A 23,547-nucleotide genomic window follows, 5' to 3' on the forward strand; every position below is an offset into this window, starting at 1 on the left:
TAATATTGTAAAAATCTCCCACTTGGCCCCATCTAGCCAGTTATACTCCAGAAATTTCTTGTGCTGTTTTATTTGTTTGTTTGTTTTTCAGCTGAGCCATCCTGCCACCTGTTGGCAGCTCAGCGGCAGCTCCGCTCGGGCTGGGACTCAAACTGCTGCTGCTCAGAGCTCACACTCTTGAGTGAGCTCTTAACCAACTGAGCCACTCGGCCGGCCCTACTTGCGCTGTTCTTAATGCTTTCCCACACTTTGCTTTTTCACTCTTTTGTTCCCTCTATTAAAAATGTCCACGTCTGCCTTGTGAAGACCTCCTCGTCCTTTAAGGCCCAACTCGACAGACCCTGTCAGGGAAGCCTTTCCTGACGCTCCTGAGCAGAGGCGAGCCCCCGCCCCCCATGGACCACCATCCCTCGCTCTGACTCTCGTGGCGCGTCTCCCTTCAGCCCTTTAGCCTTCCCGCTCCTGCGTGGAGCACGTGACCACAGGGCCCTTGCACCAGCGGCTCACTGGGCCTGCACGACGAGGAGACTCGAGAGTCTGCCCAAGAAAAACTGAATGACCGCAGGCCTCAGTGGTCACGCTTCCCGCCCACATATGTTTCCAACGCCTCTGCTCATTCTGTCTCGACAATCACAGAGCAAATGCCCCCAGAAAGGAAGGGACTTTCAGAAACACATGGACAGGGAGAGAGAGGGGGACAAGGAAGCCGAGAGAGGGCTGCCCTCCTGCATTCCACTCACTATAGGGACCAGGAGGGCTAAAGAATCCTCAGGTTCCACAAGGATTTTCAAGTCACCATGAGACCACTTTAAAGTAAAAATGAAGCAAAAATGACTTACGTCACTGAGACATGACTTTTTCACTGGAAGAGACAGAGGCCAATGTTTTCAACTATACCACCAAGAAGTGACACTGTGTATTTTATTTCCACTTTATTATAGGTTGATCATACTTCCTGCCTTGGGGTAAGTCTATAACCCCTCTTGCGTGGCCAAATTCAAGACAAGACTGCCGAGAAAAAGGAGACCAGGGTACGGGGGAGAAAGGTGTCTCCCTGCACTGCGAGGGGAGGCCAGAGACAACCTTGTTCTGTTTCTTCTCCGTTGACCTGACCTCACCCCCAGGTCACGCCTAGATTTACAAAAAGTTCACTGAAAAACACCCTAGAATCATATCTGAGAGTGTGTTTTAATATTATAACTAAGAAATCGCTTAGATTTTCAAATTACAAACTCATTTGCATAGAAAAATATAAGACAATGTCCGTTCACTGTTTAAGCAGTATTTCAAGGACTTTAATATCAGAGGAATAAACTCACAATTAATTTGCTAGTTTTGTATTTGTCACTGACAGGAAGAGAGGCAATAATCATTATGTGGCATCTTTTTAAATTTCAAACTAAAGACAAAAATATATCATTAAACAAAGTACATTAAAATATTATACAGATAAAATATATAATATACCCTTGATAATCAGAGTATTTTAATGTTAATTTAGGTTGTTTTCTTTTTTACAAAAATGAGAGATGCTGCACTTTTATTGTTATAAGCATAATTCGTGCCACAATATAAAACAAACTTTTTCTATCTATGTCTCTTTGACCAAAACTACCAGCTGAACCAAAGACTTATTTTATTTGGATGCATCTGTAGATATGATGGGTGTAATTAATTGTTCAGCTAAAAACACAATTCCATGGTGCTTTTAATGATTTAGGTATACACAGCTTCAGTTCTCAGAACAGACTAAAAATAGTGATTTTAATCTATTCCTGCTGCCTACAATTACCCACAACCATGTATTTTTAAATATTTCCAGCCTATAAAAATTACTAATTTTTGCCACTTGTGTTTATCTGCATTTAGACTTTGATTTGGATAAATTAAGCTCTCAAGTGTTCCTTGCTTTATGAAACTCTGCATGTTGTACACTTCAACACAAATAAATGACTTGTACCATTAGAGGTTTAAATAATGTAATGTATTTCATGCTCAGCCTGAAGCTGGATTCCAATGAAGTTGCTAATGCACGTAATGATTAAGTGTAACTCAAATACTAACTGTGTTGTTGAAAACATGACAGGCAATAATTTGGTCTATTATATTCTGCCATTTAATTGCCTAGTACAGACATTCTCTGACACGTTATGAAGCAATGATTTACAATTATTCAAGCTGCAAAGGTCAGAAAGTGACATTATAATCATCTACACAGAGATCCCTTCCAATGCACAAAAACTAGGTAATGCCACACACGCCAAAAAAAAAAAAAAGAGTTTTACTTTACTGCATTAGTAACTTTATACTTTTTTAAGGTTTCTTAAACCAACTAAGAATAAACAGCTCAAAAGCACATTAATACACAATAGAAACTGTCTAGCATCTTTTCATGAACCCAGAGGTGATGGATTCGGAAAATACCCATCTTCTCTCCTGAGTAAGTTCTACTGGACTATTTAACTCAAAACAAAGATTCAAGACTAGACACAGGAGAAGTCAACCTGAAAATAACATAATCCCTAAATCAGGCATGTTGGGGTCCTTGTGAATAAGGGCTTACAAAAGTTGGGTATCATCTTCCAGGTTTACTGAAATCACAGGCTACTTACTAGTTTTCTACTAACTCTTTTTTTGTGTGCTTTGATAACTAGTAATGAAAAGCAAAAAACAATAAGCCAAGTTGATCAATTTTACTCCACTCATCCTAATGAAAAGACAGTAAAATCTTCACATTTTTAGGCACTTACTTCTCTCTACTATACCAAATGCAATAAATTATCAACACATAAAGAACAATAGGGGAAATAATACAATTATTTAAAACAATGCTTTAGTATGAGAAAAGTGAAACAGATACAAATAAAAGAGACTGAATATCAGGATATTAAAGTAAAATGCTGTGCAAGCAATTTTTTTAAGAGAACGTCAATCTGAGCAAAAGCAGAAAAGACGAGGGGCTGGGGGCTGGACGGAGATAAGTTACAGTTATTACGCGCGAGTGAGAACAACCTAGGAAGGAAAAACATCAGTACAAATGAAAGGCAGTAACCAAGACAACAGATATTACAAAGAGCAGAGAAAGCAAGGGACGGTTAAAAGAAAGGGAACAGTGGTCCATCCCTAAAAAATCTTTTAATCTCAAGATTCCCATCTGTACAGTGGGGATAATAAACATGAGATAAACCAGCTCATGAAACTACAGAGCTCAACAGACGAAATGAATGTTAATTCAGGTGTACATTAAAGCATAGTCCTGCATACATACTATTTAGTATCGAGAGTATTATATAAACACATTGGGACTATCAAATACATGTAAATGAATTTAACAAAACACAGTGTCTATAATGACTTTTTTAAGCCATTGAGATTTGCAAGTTCTTGACTACTGAAAAAAACAAAGGTAAAGAGATCATGGATTTAGTAAAGATATGTGTTTAACCTGTTTTTAAACATATGTTCCCAACTAATTTATTAACTTATGTATAGGAATGCTTTCAATCATTTGTTCTTTTCTCCCTCACTAGCCAATGTCAGACCCACAGCACATTTTCATGCTAACTATCCATCACATATATCTCAATACACCTATATTCCACAAAATTGCTCAAGATCACACTCAGATGTAAGAAAAACATTAAGAAACAGTACTATTCAAAAATCGCTCCTCCTAAAAGAGAAAGTAAAATAAAAGGCTTTTAAATGATGTTATCTATGACACGTTCTTAAAACAGGCAGTGCAAAGCAATACATTTTTTAAATTTTCACTGTGACATGAACATCTAAACCATGGGTAAACAAAACTTAACTCCTGAATTCTGAATCCCAGCTGCCTAACGGGAATCAGACATCCAACACATTCAACTTCTCATCAGACTAACTTAAATCCATGATCTGCTGTAGCTAAGATTTGCCGATGGAAGGAAAAGATATCTTAAAATTCAGTTTAAAGATTCAAAGAAAATCAGCATAGGTTCAAACAACCGAAACAAAAGTTTAAAAGGCAGCTTTTGTTAAAAGAGAAGCTAACGTACAACCTTGAAACTAAGCCTTAGGAAAAAATGTAAGCTACAGATTTGGTGAGCATCTGCCGTCTTCTTCTATAAAGATACATGAAGCTGGGAAAAAGCAGTCAATCAATTACAAATAATCTGAAACACTCATACTGAGCTCAATTCAATAAAATACAGTGTTTGCTATTTCCATCAATTTCACCATAAAATATTAGGTTTTTTCACAAGAAAGCCAAGAGTTTACTAAAAAAAGAATACAACATTATGATCATTTCACTGCTAAAATGTGCCTGCCTCCCTATTTTTATACACTATTAATCAGAACTATTTGAAAACCAGTGTATTTCTTACAACTCAAATAATGAAGAGGTTATTAATAAAGTTCTGAAAGACTAAGATATTTAACTACTGCAGAAAAGAAAGCAGAGTGCAGGACCTTCTGTTTGTGACAAAATTATAGAGTTAATGTTCCTGAAAGATCACTTCACCTTTCAAAGCGTGATTTTTTAAAAGGTAAAATTTATAGCAATTAAAGCTAATGAAGAAATGCAGCATGAGCTGCTTATGTTCAGGAACTAATAGGTCCGCTGAGCATTTCTGAGATTATTTAGCCATCAATGATAATGAATTGACATTGTCAGTGGTGTTAATGTACCCACGCTCTCCGCTGCCATCAGGAAAGCTAGGCCTTCCACACGTGTTTCAGTGTTTCCCACTTTTCCTATAACCTACAAACTGCCCCGTCCCTTTGAAACACACGGACAGCCTCTGGCACCTTTTCTGTGACAGTAAAAGGCATCTGACTCACTATTGTTCTGTTTGGACCACACAGATAGATAGGAATTTTTCAGTTTACTGCAATTCTTTAGAACTTTTAGCTGCACTGGGAAAATATCTACCTTGTAAAAATTATTGTCATGTAAGTTTTAAATCAAATTTCACTTAAAAATATTGAGAGATCTATCAGTTCATAGTCAAATAAAATTCAATGGCTACCATAATTCTAAGAGATACAATTTTTGTACCGAGAGTGCTTTTTCTATACACACATACACATGGAGACCTCTAAGCCAGCGGCATGAAGCTCAATATCCCATGTGCATTTATAAGTCTTTATCTTGGGAATCAAATATGCAAACACTAGTGCACCACTCCAGTTGTATGTGCTCAAGCCCTGAGCTACGCAGAGTGGGCACTGTACGAATTACACCGTCAACGCCAGTAGGTCACGAACCGCTTTGATGCTACATGTGTCATTTACTGTTCTCTGAAAACGTTTCCAGGGTCTTAGTAGCCCTAATAAAAATGGATGGAATTTGATTTCTAATAACAGAGTGTGTTGACTTATTTTGCAGAAATGAGGAAGAAACTGCTCATTGCCAACTAATAGCAAATTTTCATCGGAGTCAGGGCCTTCCCCTTTCCTATAACTCATATGGTTAAAAACAATAAATGAGAAATCTTTTTAAATTCCAGGACCCAGAGCAATTAAAATAAACCATTTGGCACTCGACCCTTGAAGCTAAAATCAGTAGCAATGAAACTCGCTTTCCCACTGATCTTCAGGGGGCTTGAGGGCAAAGGTTCATCTTCATTTACTTTAGCTCCAAGTCACTGAACCATCAATTCTGCCAATGAATAAATCACAGGCCATGGTTAATAAAATTGCTTGCAAAGTTATTTGTAAAACTCTCTTCAGGGTCAAAAAACACAACTGCATCCCAGGATGAAGCATACTGTCCAACAACAAAAAAAAGAAGATGTTTTTGACTTAAAAGATATTTATATTTACACAGTAGTGCCAACCAGAAGAATCTTCCAATAAAAAAGTAAACCTAATATAACATGAGCATGTGCATAATTTAATTGAACCTGTAGTATTTTGTGAATGAACCGTAAGAACTTCAGGGTTCTCGGGTTTCACATAAAGTGTTTTTATACGATGCACTTATTAATTTCTCTGGCATAATAACATTACAATATTTTTAATCAGAAGTAAGGTATTAAAACCCAGTTCTCAATGTCCTGCTATACCGCAGATGTCATGGCATTTTAAAGCCTTTTAAACATTTCTGCTACATTAATTACTTTTGCATTAAGGCATCTCAGTGCTTCCTATGTATGAAATGCAACACATCTGAGTGACAATTAAACACCATGAATGATTCCTTAGAGGGAAGAGCCATTAACTAAAAAAAAAAAAACAAAAAACCAAGTTTTGAAATGAAGTTACACAAAAACATACATACATTGTACATTTCTTTAAATCTTTATCCCCACAATCATCAGTAATGAGTTTTTTTGAAATGAAATCTTTTTCAGCTTTTTTCCTTACAGAATACGTCCAACAGATCCAAGGAGCCACTGATGTGATTAAAATTCAAGCAGTACAGCAAAAGTTAAAAAAAAATACATATACACTCCTAAAGCTATATTATGTATTTTTCATGTCTTTAAATGGAATTTACAGTTCTCTCTGGCAATGTGAATGAACATCCTATAATTTAGTCAATTTACAGATTACAGGTTCAAATTGACCTTGTAGCCCATAAAATTGCTCATCTTCAATACAGGATTAGAGGTGGGAGAAGAATGTCATAACTGTGTTTAAGGAATTTACCATGACAATGGGAAGGAGGACATGCGTGCATAATTTTAGCCACTCTTACTCATATCAGTTTTGAATTCTGAAACAATGGCTATCCTGTACATGCTTCCTGGTTCACCACGGTAGAGATGGTTTCAATTTACTCACCCACAGACATGGCACTTGTATTCCCTCATCCCAAGGTGCCTTTTGACATGGTTTCTGGCATCGCCAAGCTGAGCTGTTGCAAAATGGCATATCTTGCACTTGAACGGTTTTGATCCTAAGTAAATTTAACATAAAATATGATTTGAATTTGAATAATACATTACCGATAGTTTAAAAAGAGGCTTGGATCTTAAATCATACTTTTAATCTAATCACAAATTTCTGTCTTCAAAATGGAATACTTGCATTCCTTTCTAAAGTGAAAAGACCTGCGCTCCATAATTATCCCACCAAGACAATGCTAATGTTTCAGAAAGGGTTCCAAACTTTCAGTAACATTTGTAAGGTTTTTAAGTCCAAAGTGATACAGCTCAGCAGCACTCAGCAACTGAGATAAGCTAAATAGTTTTAAATGTTTCCTTACAATTCACAAAAGTATCTTTGAAAGTCACTCAACATTTAAAATGAAACATTTTAAAAACATAAATGCATACTGAGTAGCTGATATTTTTAAAGCATATTTATCATCAAATAAACTTCTTAGAGGCCACCTCATTTCCTCATATTTCTGCAGCTTTAAATTTATTCACATTAATAATGGTATTTTAGATTTTTTTCTGATATTTATTCCAAGTGATTCATTCTATTACTATTTTAATAGCATACAATATAAGAATATATGGTGGACAAATTATTTGTTTTTATGATCATTTTACAGTAAAAAATCTGTGGTGATTCTACAAACTAGAAGTACTGACATTTTGGTTATTAATGATTTCAAGAACAAATATTTCAACATAAAAAGCAAAGTACTGACAAATCTGTTTTTATTTCATAAAGAAATAGAAATAACCTATACTCAGTGAAAAAACAGAATTATTTCAGAATCGCCATGCTTAGTGTAACAGACAGTAAATGCAACATAGTTACTATAATAGATAATCAGCACCCACCTTAAAGAGAAACACTTTTTAAGCTGCAATATGTATATGCCCTTTTCTGATTTACTAAACACTAAGTGTTCAAATAAATAAATCAAAATCATAGAAAAGTCAGTTTAAAATCAGTACAATATGTTTCCAGATTTTTCATATCATGTTTAGTATCTATTTGGTGAAATACCTCTTCTAATATGGTTAGAAAGAATATGAAATATGTGAACTTTAATAAATATACAAAAAGAGCTCAAATAAAAAAATTGCAATAAATCATATTTGATCAATGAACCTTTGTGCAGTGCCCTTGGAAAAAAAAAATCCTCCAAGAATACTTTGTTGAAATTGAAGCACTCAGTAAAAAATTTGAGAGTCTTAAATTTCAATTTAATTCCCAAAAGCTGACAAAAAAAGTGAAGCATTTAATTTTAATCTTCTAACAGAAATAAAAAAGTCAACAGCACTAAGCACAGGCAGAGAAGGTTGAATATGTCACAGTTCAATGACAATGAAGCCAGAGCTCTTAATACCTCCATTTCCACTGTTGGAAGTAGATGTAAAATATACTTAGCACCTGAATGGTTATATCTAGTCAGCTTTGTATGTTTAAATGTCAAAAGCAGGTTGAGACTGCAGCTTACAGCAATCACACTCTATCAATCACATTAGAAACTAGTTTATTTAAATGATTCTGTTAAAACGAAGCCTATCACTACTTTGAAACATTTCATCTCGACATAGACCTCTATAAAGGGACTTAGAAAAGCCAACAGTGAGAAGAACCAATTTACCTGTGCTTGCAATTAAAACGTATTAAAGATAATAAGGTACTTAGGAAATTATTAATTAACAATAACGCCAGGACCCCAAATAAAGAAGACAAAGCTCTCTGAACATTTGTGTTACAAGCTGGTGACCCCTATCTTGGGGGCTGCAGTTTCCCCCTTGCTCGCGCTGCACTAACACTGTGGCGACTTCCTCCTGATGTAACGGCAGGTGCCACCAGGGGCAGAGCCAGACCTCCAGTCCTCAGGGCACCATGCATGGCTCCTTGGTGAAGCACCCGGGTGCCTTCAGGTCTCAGCGATCAATGCCAGTGTGCTGACAACACACAAATGAGTTACTGTGTTGACTGCTTTCATGCAGAAATCAGAGGCCCTGGCTAGTTTTCTTGTCTTATATTCAGAGCAGACGGTGTAAACATCTCCTTTCTGTGCCACAATACTTTTTGGTATAAGAAAAAAAAATGTGTCCCTTTTTTCCTAACTGATAATGTTTCCCTTTTTAAGTGTGCTATGCACATCCCAAAATGAATCCAGGTATAGTGTTTATAAGGCAAATTTGGGAAAACCATGTATTTCTAAATTTGTCTTTCTCTAAGGCGTATTGCAACTATAAACTGTCAATATTAATTTAAATAGTTCCATTCCTTGGGACAGCATCCTCAGCAGCTGTTTTATTCTTTTAATTTGGCCTGTGAGGTTTTTTGAAAGGGCAAAACGAAAGCGGCTCTCCAGCTTCCTGGCACCACATAATGTTACCAGCGGAATTCCCAAGACGTTAACAAGGAAGTCTCCTCACTGACCTGCACAGGTAAGCCCCACGTCAGTCACTGTGACTGTTAGGCAAACACAGGTGCAACATTAACATTAAGGAATTAACAAAAGTTTAGGTCTCACAGAACCAAGGGAGGTGGACACAGTCCATCGTTTAATGCCTCGCAACTCCAGCCTGAATGCTCCACTCCTTGCTACACACGGAACACTTCATTCATTCCCTCATTCATCGGCATCCTTCACTTAGTCATTCATTCAACCAATGACACTGACAGCCAACCACGTGTGGGGCACAGAGAGGAAGCAGTGAACCAAGTCAATCCTACATCTTCACTCTCAGCCTACAGACCAACCCCTAACCCATCTCTTCTCAGGCTGCCTCGGCTCGGAGCTGTCACCTGGTAAGTCACACACACTCCCAGCCCTAACCTGGGACTTGCTCAGCAGTCACATGATGCCCTATGTCCCCGCATGTGAACACATGCGATAGCACCCGTGCCCAGCACACAGCGAACATGAAACGAGGGGCCCAGACAGTCTTCTGGCATAGGCATCTTCCATGTAGCAGGAAATGAAAGCTCTGACTAACAGGATGATGCAGGGGAGAAAGCGAGCCCGTTTTCTGTACTACTGATGCAATGGGCAAGGAGACGCTGCCGTTTCTGGTCACGCTGCTGGCTTCACACCAGCAGACACAGGGGAACACCCTGGGGTGCTTTCTCCTACAATTCTCGATAACCCAAACCCATTTATTCCTTACACTGCTGCTTCAGTCGTGCTAAGGATGGGGAGAAACGGTTACATAAAACAGAGTAAATCACAAAATATGAAAACAGGGATTGGAAGGGTAAGCCTTTTCCAGTTACCCATTAATAACAGTCCCCGCATCACTAGTTCATGGACATAAGCAAAGTCGCAGAAAAGCAATTCATTTTCAGATGGGCCAAGAAAAAAACTGGGAGTGAAAACCTGGAGAGCAACTTCCCCCCAAAAATGACTTGCGAAGCTTAAATGGCAGACTGGCGGTGTTGTGCGGTACCTCAGAACACCATAAAAATGTACTTGCAGATAAGCCCGACAACGTTAAAAAAGTATGCGAACTTTTACTAAATGTTACAATCAATGATGTAACTTATATAAGTAGGGTTACTTTGTCACATATTGATAGTTACCTCACTTTCACATCCACATTAACTTGATTTTAAATGCAATTAATACATATAGTCAAGGAAGACTAATGGACTACATTCTGCACTTAACCTGGTGGACATTTTCAAATGGCACAAGTGACCAGTGCAAACCTATTTTGCATTGTAAACGACTAAATAAATCTTAATGGATTAAGAATGATCAGCTATCAACACACAAGGGAAATTAAGTGCTGAAATGCCTACATTGATTATTTTAAATTATTAGCCTTACTCTGTTCTTGAATCTGTATGCTTTTAGTGAGCTTTAACACATTTACAAGACTTATTGACTATAATTACAAGAGAATTCAAGTAATGGACACATCAATTATAAGCAACATGTCTTGACCAGACAGTTGCATAAAGAATTCTAAAAAGGGCTCCATTAGCATCTTCCTTAGTTTTATTCTGTTTTATCTGCCTTAAGAGGGCATATTAAGAAAGTACATATTTTCTGTGCATGTGCACAAGCCTGATTCCTAAAACCATGTCACTTCAGAGGGTGAGTGGCAGCACAGTCCCAACAGAGGTATCGCTAAGCCATGAAACACATCTCGGGACCTGTCCCCTGCCGATGGCTCTCCAGCACTGGGAAGGCGGGCTGGAGGGGACAACGGTGATATTTACCCAGTTTCATCGTAGGCAGGCTGCCCTGTGGGCTTCTTCAATGAACAACTTTTATCTATCTTTAATCACCTTACACTATTAATAATGTTTCCTACTCTTTGCCTTCCTCCTTGTAACGATGCACAAAGTTTCAAAAACTGCATGAATTTAAAGTATAGCTTTAATAATAAGCCATTATTTAAAAGTACAGTAAAATAAACCTTACAGTTTTAATGAAAATATGTTCATTGAAATGTGAATTTATTATTCAAATCCACTCATAAATTCAACCATGGAGACAGAACTTGTCTAAGCAGAGCCCAATGATTTAGAAAAGCTGTCTATTTAAAATAAAGAATGTATGGCAGGTTTATAGAAACAGTGCAGCGAATTTTTACATAAATTTAGAACAGTGGCTTATGCATTTTCCACCAAAAAAAAAGTTTTTAAAAAATTTCCACCTAAAATTAAACATTAAAATGGAACACTACATGTGACAGAGCCCAGAAACGACGCTACCTCTGCAGAAGCCAAACCCCCAGATGCGCTGACTTCGAAAAGCGCTAAGGTGCATCCCTGAAAGGAGACTCTCACTGCCTGGCGGTTACACATTCGGATGTAATACACTCTCTGGCAACGAATATTTTTAAACCCCTAAAACTGTAAGAAAATTTTTATTATCCCATTCCTCAAAAGCCATTCAATATGTTCTCTGAAACCCCAAGTGCCACTTTATAATAGACACCGAGAGAAACCAAACAATTAGGACTCAGCAGCATCTGCAAAGCCTTAAGAGAGGGGACTTGAACGAAAGCATCGGAGGGACTGGGCTTTTTGATAAAACGGAAAGAAATGCCACAGAGGCTGCCTCTGGGATCAGGGGGCGCAACTGCCTTTAGCGATGTAACGTGTCAACACCGACGGTGGCGCGGCCCCCCCCCTCCCCGGTAGGCAGCGCCCCGGGAAGAAGGCGGCGCCGGGTCACGTACCTGTGTGAGTGCGGACGTGGGCCAGAAAGGCCATGGAGTTGCTGCTCCGGCACATCTTCCCGCAGAACTTGCACACGTTGCCCTGGTTCTCCTCCCGCTCGCGGTTGATCTGCTCCGTGTCCTCCACGATGTACTTGTTCACCTCGCGGAGCAGCTCCTCGTGCTGCCCTTTGATGTGCAGGAAGAGGCTCTGCTCCGAGTCGAAGGGCTCGGTGCACTTGACGCACTTGAAGGTGGCGCCGCCCTCGGGGAGCTCCTCCACGCTGGCCTGCTCGTTCCGCAGGTGGCCGGCGCTCGCCAGGTGCTGGTGCAGGTTGCTCTCCGTGTAGAAGGACTTCCCGCACAGCAGGCAGTGGAAGTGCTTCTCTTTGGTGGGATGCTTCATGGCTATGTGCACGTTCAGTCCGCTCAAGCCATCGGCCAGGAAGCCGCAGTCGTCGCAGCGGATGCGTGTGGACTCCGCGAAGGGGCTGCCCTCGGGCCTCCTCTTCTTCGCCCCGTGGGCACAGTCTCTGAGGGGCGGCTCGCTGAGTCTCACCCCGGCTGCCCCCAGACCCTCCTCAGACTGGTCTCTCGGCTCGCCGTCCTCCGGGCTCTTTATCCTTATGATGGAAGAATCGAACCGGCCCAAACTGTACATGGCCTGTCCTTTCTCATCGATGCTGATTATCGTTCCGTAAATATCATTACTTTCCACTGTGCTATCAGAAGCAAGACCGTCCTCTTCCAAAATAATTTCCGTTTCATGTTGTGAATTCATCAGCACTTCCTTATTCTCCAGGACGGGATCTCCTCCCACTTCTTGCAAATCCCCTGAGGTCTGCACGTCGCCTGCTTTGTCGTGCCCGCTGCTGGCGGGGTGTGGCTGTCCTGCTGCCATTCGCAGCACGCTGTCCACGGAGGGCACGCCACCTGGGACTCCGGGACCTACGGGTTTGCCAAGGGCCTCACCTGCGGGGTCGCCTGCGTGTCCTCCCTCGCTCTCACACTGCGTTCCTGGCTCACCGGTGTCCCTCACCCGATGGTGGTTTTTCTTTGCTATCTCGTAATTCAAAGCTGAGCTTCCTGAATTCTCATCCTGAAATGTGCACAGGGAGCCATAATTAGAGGAAATATTAAGGGACGCCATCTCCTTGGGTTTGCTAACTTTATCCTTGGCAAGAGGCTGCTGGGAAGTTTCACAGAAGGAATGATCTCCACTGAGACTGGACTCTTCCTCAGCCCCCACTTCTACAGTGTCAGGAGCGTAGAGTACTTTGGACATGTCTAAATTAATACTCTCATCTAAAACTGAACAATCAGCAGGGTTTCTAGATTTAAGGGTTTCCAGTGGTCGGTCCGAAATTACTGGCAATTCTTCAGGACTTTGTGGCTGCTGCCCCTCAGGAGCAATGATGTTTGGGGACATTTCCGCAGAACCTGCGTCTGCGTTAGAAGAGTGCTGGTAAGAATGCCTCTTCACCTTGTGCTTTTCTGTCGCCGCGTGCCTCGTCATCTCTCGATGAGTCACGGCATAGTAATCACAGGCCATGCAATAAAACGCAAACTCTCTCGTATGTTTCCGTTTGACGTGCAGTTCTAGAGAAGCAGGAGAGTGAGCGTGAAACTCACAGTGGGTGCATTTATTGTCAGCTGGACCCATGACATCGCTCTGGGAGCAGGCATCCCCCTGTCGCATCAGGTCCTCTGGTTCTAGAGACACTTGTTCCTTTTTATCAGGAGGGTGGCTGTTAGCCTCCCCTTCCGCACGATGAAAGCCACGGCCAGCCTCAGCTTCCGCGCGGCTCCCATGCTCTTCCCCGGGCTGTCCTGAAACCGAGGGCTCTGATTCCCTTGACTTACCAGCATGTTCATCCGACACTGCTGAGCTGGTGTTCCCTCTGCAGGCTTCATGGTTACCGCCTTCGGGCCCAACGATGATAGCTGAACTTTGCTTCCCATTCGCTTCTATTTCCACCCGTCCTTTGTGTTTCTTGGTGGTGCAGTGCCGCTCCATGTCCCCCTTAGTTACGGTGTAATACTTACACACTTTGCATAAATAACTATACTGGTGGCTGTGCTTCCGTCTAATGTGAACAGTCAAGTTTGTAATACTCGAAGCCAAGAGGCCACAGTGTGAACATGTCCGTGAGATAGTACCTTTCGGTCTCCCTCTCTTTGGAGTAGCGGTCAAAGCTAATTCATCATCTTTGGCGGTTCCACCAGGCTGTGACAGCTCCTTGGCAGTGAGTCTGCCCTTCTCAAGAGAGGAACGCTCCTGGGACTGCACACCGTCTAGCTGGCCGTCTGTCCTTCCACTGCTGGCAGGGGTAAACTCTTCCTTTTTGTCATTTGCACCTATACATACCCTTTCAATACATTCTTCAAAGCTTAGGCCGATATTATTTTTCTTAGCATTTTCAAGGTGCTTGCTCCTCTTAATGTGTTTCTCCATTCCTTCTTTGCTCAGTGAATAAAGGTTGCATGCTTTACAGAGAAAGTGGTAGTCCTGACCATGCCGGAGCTTGATGTGCCTGGTGAGAACGGTGGACGATCTAGTTTTATAAAAGCACTTCTTACACTGGAACTGGGGCCTGCTGGAATGCCTTCCTTCATTGCCGTGGCTGAGCCGGGGCCTGGCTGCTTCCTCCTGAGTGGCTCTTCCTGACTCACTCACAGACTCCTTTGTGTTTTCTAGCTCTAGAGCACTCAAAGGTAAAGTCTGTAAAATCACATCATTGTTAAATGGTTGAGAAGTCTTTGGTTGAACCAGTAAACGAGCATGCTTCTCAGTGGTTTTGTGTTCGTCCATGTCTTTCTCGGACAAGAAGAACAGGTTACAAGGAGTGCAAAGAAAACCCATACTGTGCTTTTCCTTCATGTGCTCGCTAAGACTTCTGTCACTCGAGGAAATGAACGAACAACACTGGCAGCTGAGGACACAGGCGGTTGGCTGGTGCTGGCTGGTGTGGAAATGTTCATCCAAGTCCCTCCGCGACACGCTGGAAAAGTCACATGTTTGGCAGTGAAACTTCACCTCTGCTGTGTGGCACCTTTGCGCATGGACGTCCAACTCTGTCATACTCGTGGCTATCTGGCCACAGTCTGTACAAGTACACACCTTGTGGTCGGAAGCTGCCCTCACGGTCGGTGACTCAAAGGAACACACAACGTGGGTGTTCCCACCGTCCTGCTTCGGGCCCTGGGTTTCTGAGGAAGTCGGGCACAGGCTGCAGACACTGCCACTCGCAGCTAGGTGTTCAGGTGTGGACTCTGCATCTCCTGCCTTCACCTGTGTTCTAAAGTGTTTCATATACATCCTCTGAGTCTCAGCAGTGCCTCTTTTATTCATTCCTAACAGATTAAACCTTTTCTTTGCCTGGCCTTTTAAGGTGAGAGTGCCAGTCCGCCGTCGGAAGCTGTCACCCAACATGAGAACGTGTCGCTCGGGTCTTGGTCTCGGGTTTAGACCGACACCGTGCGCTGTCTGTGGGGTAGTTTTGGTAGATTCCAATTTATCTAAGAGACCCTCTGAGGTGGCTAAAGCTCCTAACTTTTTACTCTGGTTTTCAGGATTTCCAGCTATACCAAGGGAAGTTACATTTTCTTCAACAATCTCTACTTTTTCTGACAAAGTATTGCTGGATGGTATCATTTCCACAAGCAACTCACTGCTACTTCCACTTTGTTTAGAAATGCTTCCTCTGAAATCTTTAAATTTCCTTCCAACATTTCTTAGTCCTTTTGAATCACCATTCTTTGCTATTGGTTTAGAAGCTCTTGGTTTTACGCGAACATTTTTTGTTCCGATGGTACATGGTTTCTTAGGAAAAGGTTCTTTTGTTAAGATCTGTACAAATCCTCCACGAGCAGCAAGATTCTGACGCCGGAGATGCGTTTTGCCCAGACAATGTGCGTTCAAAAGGTTTTCTTCCCCACACTGAAAGCCACAGAGATCACAAGAAAAGACTTTCTGTGGCCCATGTGTCTGCGTCACATGCGTCTGTAACGCTGCGCTGCTCTCCGCTTGGTGGCCACAGTGGCAGCAGGCGTGCTCCTTAGACTGTTGCGTGTGACAGGCAGCATGCTTTTGCAGATCAAAGCAAGATGAAAATGAATGATCACAAACGTTGCACTTGAGAACTGAATCTCCATCACCAACAGTACAACTAACACGAATCTCTTTTGTGGGAAAAGGAGGTTCTCCTTCCAAGTCCAGGGAAACCGTTTCCTGAGCAGGTGTTGCTTCCGTGTCTGTTTTCAAAGAAACAGCATCAACAGTGCTAAAATTGCAGAGTGGGGAGAAGGTGGTGGGAAGACTTGCGTCTCCATCTGAGCAGTCGTTCAGGGAGGGCCCCTTCCCTGTCCCGTCCGACGGGACACCCACTCCTGAGAGTGAGCACTGGGAAGTTTCCAACCCATGAACACCTTGCTCTGCAGATCTGAGGGGCTCCACCTCGGCCAATTTCATTCGTTTGGAAGCATGTTTATTTCCGCCTTCCTCCAAAACGGCACTGTCCGAGTTTGATGATTCTGAAAAACCTCTTTTGCTTGTGGAGATCTCAGAGGAATTTGCTATCACATCAGACACGGGCCCACAATCCACAAGGCAGGATGAAACATCACTCGAGTCTTTTGCTTCTTTGTTTACATCTTCATCCTCATCATTCTCTGGTTTCTTCTCAGTATCCATCATTAATAAAGTGCTGATGAAGTTCTCTGTGCCAGTGGTGACTCACTTCGCACTCATAACCTGTAAAGAAAATAGACATGGTATTATAACCTTTGAACATAAAGACGTTAATTTGAAAGTCAACATAAAGTGACACACTGGGTGAAAACATAAAATTAGCCTCGGTGAGAGTCCAATATGCTGAGATGACCCTGATATGCGATCCTTATGAGAAGTAGGAAATCAGACTGTGGGAACACCGCCTCACCTCGCTGCTGACCCAGAAAGCAATACCGTGGGACCTTTGATAGAAAGGGGATTCTCTCAACTGGCTTGCAAAAGAAACTACCAAGTTTCAACTCTCTTTACCAGTACATTTCAAGTTACTACTTTATTTTTCTGAACAGAGAAGCTCTCTTTTCAAATTATTTCAGTGAATTCCCACTCTGTAAAACACATTAAAACAAAACTGCTATGATGCAAGTCAGGGAGTCAGGCTTGCCCTCTATGCCTTTGGAACAGAAGCCCAAGTCCTAGTGCAAAAGGAACACATTTAAAAACAACTGCTTCTGTCTGACTTATTTCTCTTGGCACAATAATCTCAAGATCCATCCATGTTGTCACAAATGGCAGAATTTCATCCTTTCTCACGGCCAAGTAATATTCCATTGTGTATATATGCCACATCTTCTTTACCCAATCATCTACTGAAGGACACTTCGGTTGTTTCCATGTCTTGGCCACCATGAATAAAGCTGCAATGAACATCGGGGTACATATACCTTTACAGATAAATGTATTCAGATTTTTTGAATTAAGAACCATATGGCTTCACTCATAGGTGGGATATAAAACTGACAGCAACAAAGGAACAAGACAAAGAAAGAAACAGAAATACACAGACAACAGTTTAGTGGTTACCAGAAGGTAAGGAGGGAGAGGGCTGATAGAAAAGGGTACAAAAGGTCAAATATATGGTGATATATTATAGAAATGTACACTTGAAACCTGTATAATTTTACTAACCAATGTCACCCCAATAAATGTAACAAATAAAAAATAACTAAAAATAAAAACAACTGCTTATCCTTTTCCCCTGGAGCAAAGAGCCTTACCATTAGTTTTCTAACTGTATGCTAATTAACAGCGTGCACATTCTTATCACATATCACCACTCATGCTCAAGCTGTCTCACCAATCAATGTAAAGCCGCTCCTATTCCAGTTGTCAATCACCAATTTCTTCATCTAATAGTCATTTTGCGTTGTCTGAAGGTTAACAGCAAAAGGAAATGCCAGTGGTAGAGTAGAATTAATTTAGTAAACTTGGGGGAAGAAAAGGAATTTTATTGAGTAAAATGCTTTAAAATCAATAATAATGATTTTATTTTTCATTATGCTATTTAATTCAATAAAAATATGTCATTTTCCATTTACTTTACACCATGATTAGGATTTTCAACAAATGCCATTTGATTTGATGTTAATAAAAAGCCATCACATATTATGACCTCCAATTTAATAACTTTTTTTCCATAACAATGACAAAAAAAATGAAGGCTGTTGCTTTGACTCTGCTAAAAGTAGGGAACAAAAAATATATACGTGACACTAAAACCATGAGCAACAAAAGAAAAAAATGCATAAATTGGACTTTATCAAATTTAAGAACTTCAAATGTCACTATGCTTCCAAAGCTACTATCAAGAAAATGAAAAGACAACCAACAGAATGCAAAAAACTTTGCAAATCATATATCTTATATATGACTTAATCTAGAACATGTAAAGGACTCTTACAACTCAGTAATAAAAAGACTAATTTTAAAATGAGCAAAGGAGTTGAATATACATTTCTCCAACGAAGTTACACACAGATGGCCAAAAAGTGCATGAAGACATAATCTACATCAGTCATCATTAGAGAAATGCAAATCAAAACCATAATACAATCCCACTTCACACCCACTGGGATGGCTAGAGTCAGAAAGTCAGAGACTAACAAATGCTGGCGAGAATGTGGAGAACGCAGAGCCCTCCCACACTGCTGGCTGGGATGTAAATGGTGATCAGCCACTTTGGAAACAGTCTGGTAGTTCCTCAAACAATTAAACATGAAGTTACCATATAGCCAGCAATTCCACTCCTAGGTAAAGCCCAAGAGAAACGAAAACCTACATGCACACACACAGTTGTACAGGAATGTAGATAACAATATTATTCATAATAGCCAGAAGGTGGAAAGCACCCAAATGTTCATCAGTAGATCAACGGATAAACTAAATGTGGTCCATCCATACAATGGAAAAATATTCAGCTACAAAATGAAGTATTGATACATGCCACAACATGGATGGACCTTGAAAACATTATGTTAAGTGGAAAAAAACAGTTATAAAGAACCACATATTATAGAATTCTTCTTATAGGAAATGTCCAGAATAGACAAACCTATAGAATCTATAGAGACAGAGAGTAGATTACTGGTTCCTGGGGGCGGGGAGTGATAGCTAAAGGGTACAGGATTTCTTTCTGAGGTGATGAAAATGTATATTCATTGTGGCGATGGTTGCACATGTCTGAATATACTTAAATCCATTAAACCACAGTCTAAATAGGTGAATTGAATGGTATGTGAATATTTCAATAAAGCTGCTTAAAAATGTATCCATTGTCATATATAATCCACAATACGAAAACATCTTGTATCTGTTATTATATTGTTATACAATATAACACGTATCGCTCTCATTAAAGAGCGAAAAAGATAAATGTACATGGTTTTATTACACTTATAAGATGTTCACCATTTCTTCAGGATGTGTTCCAGAAAATATAAATTATGTAAGAGGTTAACAGGTATTTTTTTTAGGGGGTGGGGGGGAAAGGGGGCATATCCCTGGTCAAATAAGTTTAGAAAAGTCTGGTTTAAACAAAATTTCTTTACCACAGGATATCTCAGTATATAAGCGGTTCCCAAGCAAATTCATTACAAAACTCTGTGTTTATAAAGATCCAACAGACCTTTCAGAAAAATGCTCTTTTAGATAAAGCACTGGTTTTGCTATTCAGCCTTCGTAACGGAGGGATGAAAGGAAGAATGAATGATGTGTCTGTTCCAGAAACTGCACTTAGCGCCCAGTATATGCCAAGTATTCTTGGTTGTAGACACTGGACTTACAGAACAACACAAAATCTCTGCCTCCGTTGTAAGGGGTGAGCCAACATGTTTTTTTAAATAGATCTTCTCCATCCAGGACTTCCCCTCTGGTCAAAAAATCCCAGGGACTGAATTTCTCTCATGAATGAAACAACTAAAAAGGGGGAAAAAAACAAACAAAATGTATGAAACGACAGCATGAGATGCTGGACAGCAGCCTCAGTGACCCCTGAGATGAGACCTAAGTCCAGCTGACCCCCTGGAGCGAGGACCCGGGCCACAGCACAGGGAGGGGTCTCCCCACAGAGCTGAGGGGCAGCTCGAGTCCTCAGGGAAGAGCAAAGGAGAGGACAGAGGCCGAAAGAGAAGCCCGGGGTCTGCGGGGGTCTCTCATGTGGCCTTATTAAGACAAAGCACAGCCATCTTCCCAGACAGTCTCAAGCCAGGTCACACTCAGGCCTTGGTGCCTCCTCTCCGAGGCCACCGCTGCTCTGAATTCTTCCACCACAGACCAGTTTGGCCTGTTCCCGAAGTTGCCTTTGGGGGGAGGCTTGTTGGGTTGCAGCAGCAGTGTGACCAGGCTGAGCGCATGCGCTTGTGTGGATTTACCACAATTTCGCTGATGGACATCTGAGCTGCTGCCCTGTTTTTGCTATTATGGTGAAGCCGCTGTGAATGCTCCTGTACACGTCTTTTTATGAACGCACGCTTTTATTCCTTCTGTATAAATACATAGGGGTGGTATTGCTGGGCTACAGGGTATGTTTAACTCCATCCGACACTGATGGATTTTCAAAGTGGCTGCACTGTTTTACACAGCCACCGGCAGCGGCTAGCAGTTGGACTGGTCCCCGGCCTCACCCCCATCCGAAGCTGTCAGTCTCTTATGTGTTAGTCCCTGTAACGGGTGTGTGTGGCTTTCCGCTGCTTTCCCCGTGACCAGTGACAGTGCCAGATACTTTGTCACGTGCTCTGTAGGGCACTGGGTGGCCTCTGCCTGTGTCTTGAATTGTCTATTTTCTTACGGAGCTTGAGGAGTTGCTCATATATTCTGGATATAAACCCTTTGTCGGATATATGTCGGATATAAGTATTTCCTTATAAAAAGGAAATACTTGCTCCCTTTTCATCCTATTAATGCTGGCTTTTGATAGGCAGAAGTTTTACATTGTGATGAAAGCAATGTTTCCCCTGTCCCGGTTGGTAATGCATCTGGTTTCTTTTCTGCCTCCCCACACGGGACTGTAGAGGCATGGTTTATTTTACCCCCCTTTCACCCAAGGGCCCAGAACAAGTCCAAGCACATATAAGGCGCTGGCATGAGCAAATACCTCACTGCGAGATGAGAAATGTCTCCTCTCTTAAAAAATTTATAGATGAAATAAAAAACGTCTGAGATGCATTTCAGAGCCATCCAGGAGAAGGGCACAGTGAAGGTGCTTAAAGCTGAGTGACAGTGACAGGGGACTCAGTGTCCGATTCTATCAAGTTTGGCATAAGTCCGTATATGGATATGCTTGCAAAGGTGCAGGACAGAAGTCATATTTGTCATATTTAAATTTCTGTGAATGCTCAGTCTATGACAGTGTGAATTATCTTCCTTTTCACGACGGCCCAGCCATCTCCTCCTGTACCCACACTGCTCTGCACACCTCTGCGCTACCTCCTCCGTGGCCACTGGCGGGAGTGGCGTCTTCACAAGGGGACGTATAGCATCAACAGTGCTCAGCACAAATGTTCTAATGATGACACCTGCTCGTATGTTTTTGGAGACAAAAGAATGACAACTACATTCCTGTATGGAAGCAAAAGAATGACATCCTTTATTGTCTTCTAGATAATGACTCTAAAAATTCTAAAACAAAAGGAGGAAATGTTTCTACACTTATTTCCCAATTGCCTTTTTAAATAATGAAATAATTCAACATGTCAGTATATCAAGAAAGAATAACCTTCAACACATATAGAGAGCGCGCGCCTGCCATGCGAAAGGAACTCTAATGCTACAAGCACGCTCTTCGCCCTCACCAGCTCACAGCCTATCAGGAGCCACTGACACGCACGGGAGGAGCGCTAACACGAGGCCACACACTATGACCGTGTGTGTGCTGTAAACTGAGATCTAAGGCGGTATAAATGAACAAGGATCATACTTCCAAGTGAAATATTTGGCTAAAATAGCAGAAATATCATCTTAACTAAACCTTGAGGTGATGAAAAATCATGTTTTTCTTTTGTTGAGGCAGCAGGTAGGGACAGCTAGTTAAACATCTTAAGTCCAAGAGAGATCAGGCAAAGCCGTAAAACACAGTGAGCGAGCAAGGCCGCGGGCGGTCCAGGCCGCCTTCTAGTGCGCCGCATCCTAGAGTGAAGGCAGCGGTCAGCCAGGTCCGCGTCGCACAAGGCTCTGAACTAAGTAAGGGCTGGAATCTCCTCAGCAGTGGCGGGGCAGCCACCACAGCAGCATGGCTTCAGGAAGACTCCTTTTCTGTATGCAGGACATCTCAGAGATAGAGACGGCCTAGGAGCCCAAAAGGTGCGCTCAGCAGTCTAAGCCTAGAGGCCCAGAGCTGAGGCGAGGCCAGCGGGAAGGACTGCAAAGCGGCCTAAGGAAGTGCCTTCCAGTGGGCTGCAGGGGGTGAGATGGAAACAAGGGCGTGTATGCTGATGTCAGCTAAAAAGGAAAAGCTTCCTCAGAAGGTGTTGGAACAAGCACACTACCACCAATGGAGACGTGGGAGGGTGTCTTTGTTCAAGCAGAATTCAAAAATCGCCCAATGGGGAGGGTTTAAAAGGCTCGTTTTTTCTGGAGGCTTATGTCACTCATTCACTCAACAAACACTCACTGAAAGCCTCCCCTGTTCCAGAAAGCCCCTTTAATTCTCTCAGGAACAAAGCCAACTAACAGACAGGGGACTCAACTCGCTGCCAACCTTCGAGTACAGAAGGCACAATGTCTTTTCTTTCTGAAAGTGCTTGCACTGTGTCCCGTGGAGAAAGAAAATGAGTCTTGGATTTCTTCCCACAGTAAGGCTTCAACATTCAGACGACCTGGTAGGTGTTTAGACGAAAATAATTTGATACATTATTAAGCCAAATCTTCTTCAAGCATATGGGTCCCGTACAAATCCACCCATTACCACCCAACATGCATCCGCACTCACTGTGCCACCATTTTCAAATACGCAGCTCCGTTTATAGTGTCTACTCTTATCCAAATGCTCGACGAGTTGTGCCTTGACTCAAAAAAACAAGTTACATGTCACTTTATTATCTTCAGTTTTACCTATAAATTATTAACTCACCAGGAATCTGTCACAAAGGAAAGTTCCTGCTCTAACTGAAATAGTCTCTGCTACAGTTTAAAAAAAAAAAGTTGCAGAAGTCAAAATTCTCATATACATTTTAAGAAGAATAAAAAACAAATCAATAGCAGCCTTCTGATGACACCTGGTGGCCACTTCTCATGGGAACTTTCTGCCAGCATTTTAAAGGATTTCAGGAACTATTAGAAACGTAACAAATATTCAACCATTTCATATGCTACCTTTACTATGGGCAGCATGCATGAATATTTTCCCTTCATTTCCTTCTTTTTGTTCCACTTTTTTCTCATTCCAATCTAGTCTTCATTTCTCTCTTCATCTTTTTTCTAACGAGTATACATTAAGCAAGCTTGAGCCCTCCCCCC

At 41.6% G+C, this 23,547-nt stretch overlaps 1 protein-coding gene across 8 annotated transcripts in view; it reads right to left on the bottom strand.

The window, feature by feature from the left end:
• ZNF407 (zinc finger protein 407) overlaps positions 1-23,547 on the bottom strand; it is a 376,221-nt gene that overhangs the window by 339,181 nt on the left and 13,493 nt on the right. For 3 of the 8 annotated variants that reach the window (XM_019643398.1, XM_019643392.1, XM_019643399.1), the window contains exons 2-3: positions 12,048-16,779; positions 6,772-6,886 (exon numbers count right to left, since the gene is read on the bottom strand). In XM_019643398.1, coding sequence (XP_019498943.1) covers positions 6,772-6,886; positions 12,048-16,722 — 4,790 coding nt within the window. In that variant the 5' untranslated portion in view covers positions 16,723-16,779. Of the gene's footprint in view, positions 1-6,771; positions 6,887-12,047; positions 16,780-17,893; positions 17,967-19,877; positions 20,011-22,789; positions 22,908-23,020; positions 23,497-23,547 lie in introns of those variants that run through there. The other 5 variants (XM_019643394.1, XM_019643393.1, XM_019643395.1 and 2 more) reach the window with 4 other exon arrangements.

The sequence above is a fragment of the Hipposideros armiger genome, unplaced genomic scaffold (genome assembly GCF_001890085.2).
Source record: "Hipposideros armiger isolate ML-2016 unplaced genomic scaffold, ASM189008v1 scaffold_77, whole genome shotgun sequence".
NCBI classification, from domain to species: Eukaryota; Metazoa; Chordata; class Mammalia; order Chiroptera; family Hipposideridae; genus Hipposideros; species Hipposideros armiger.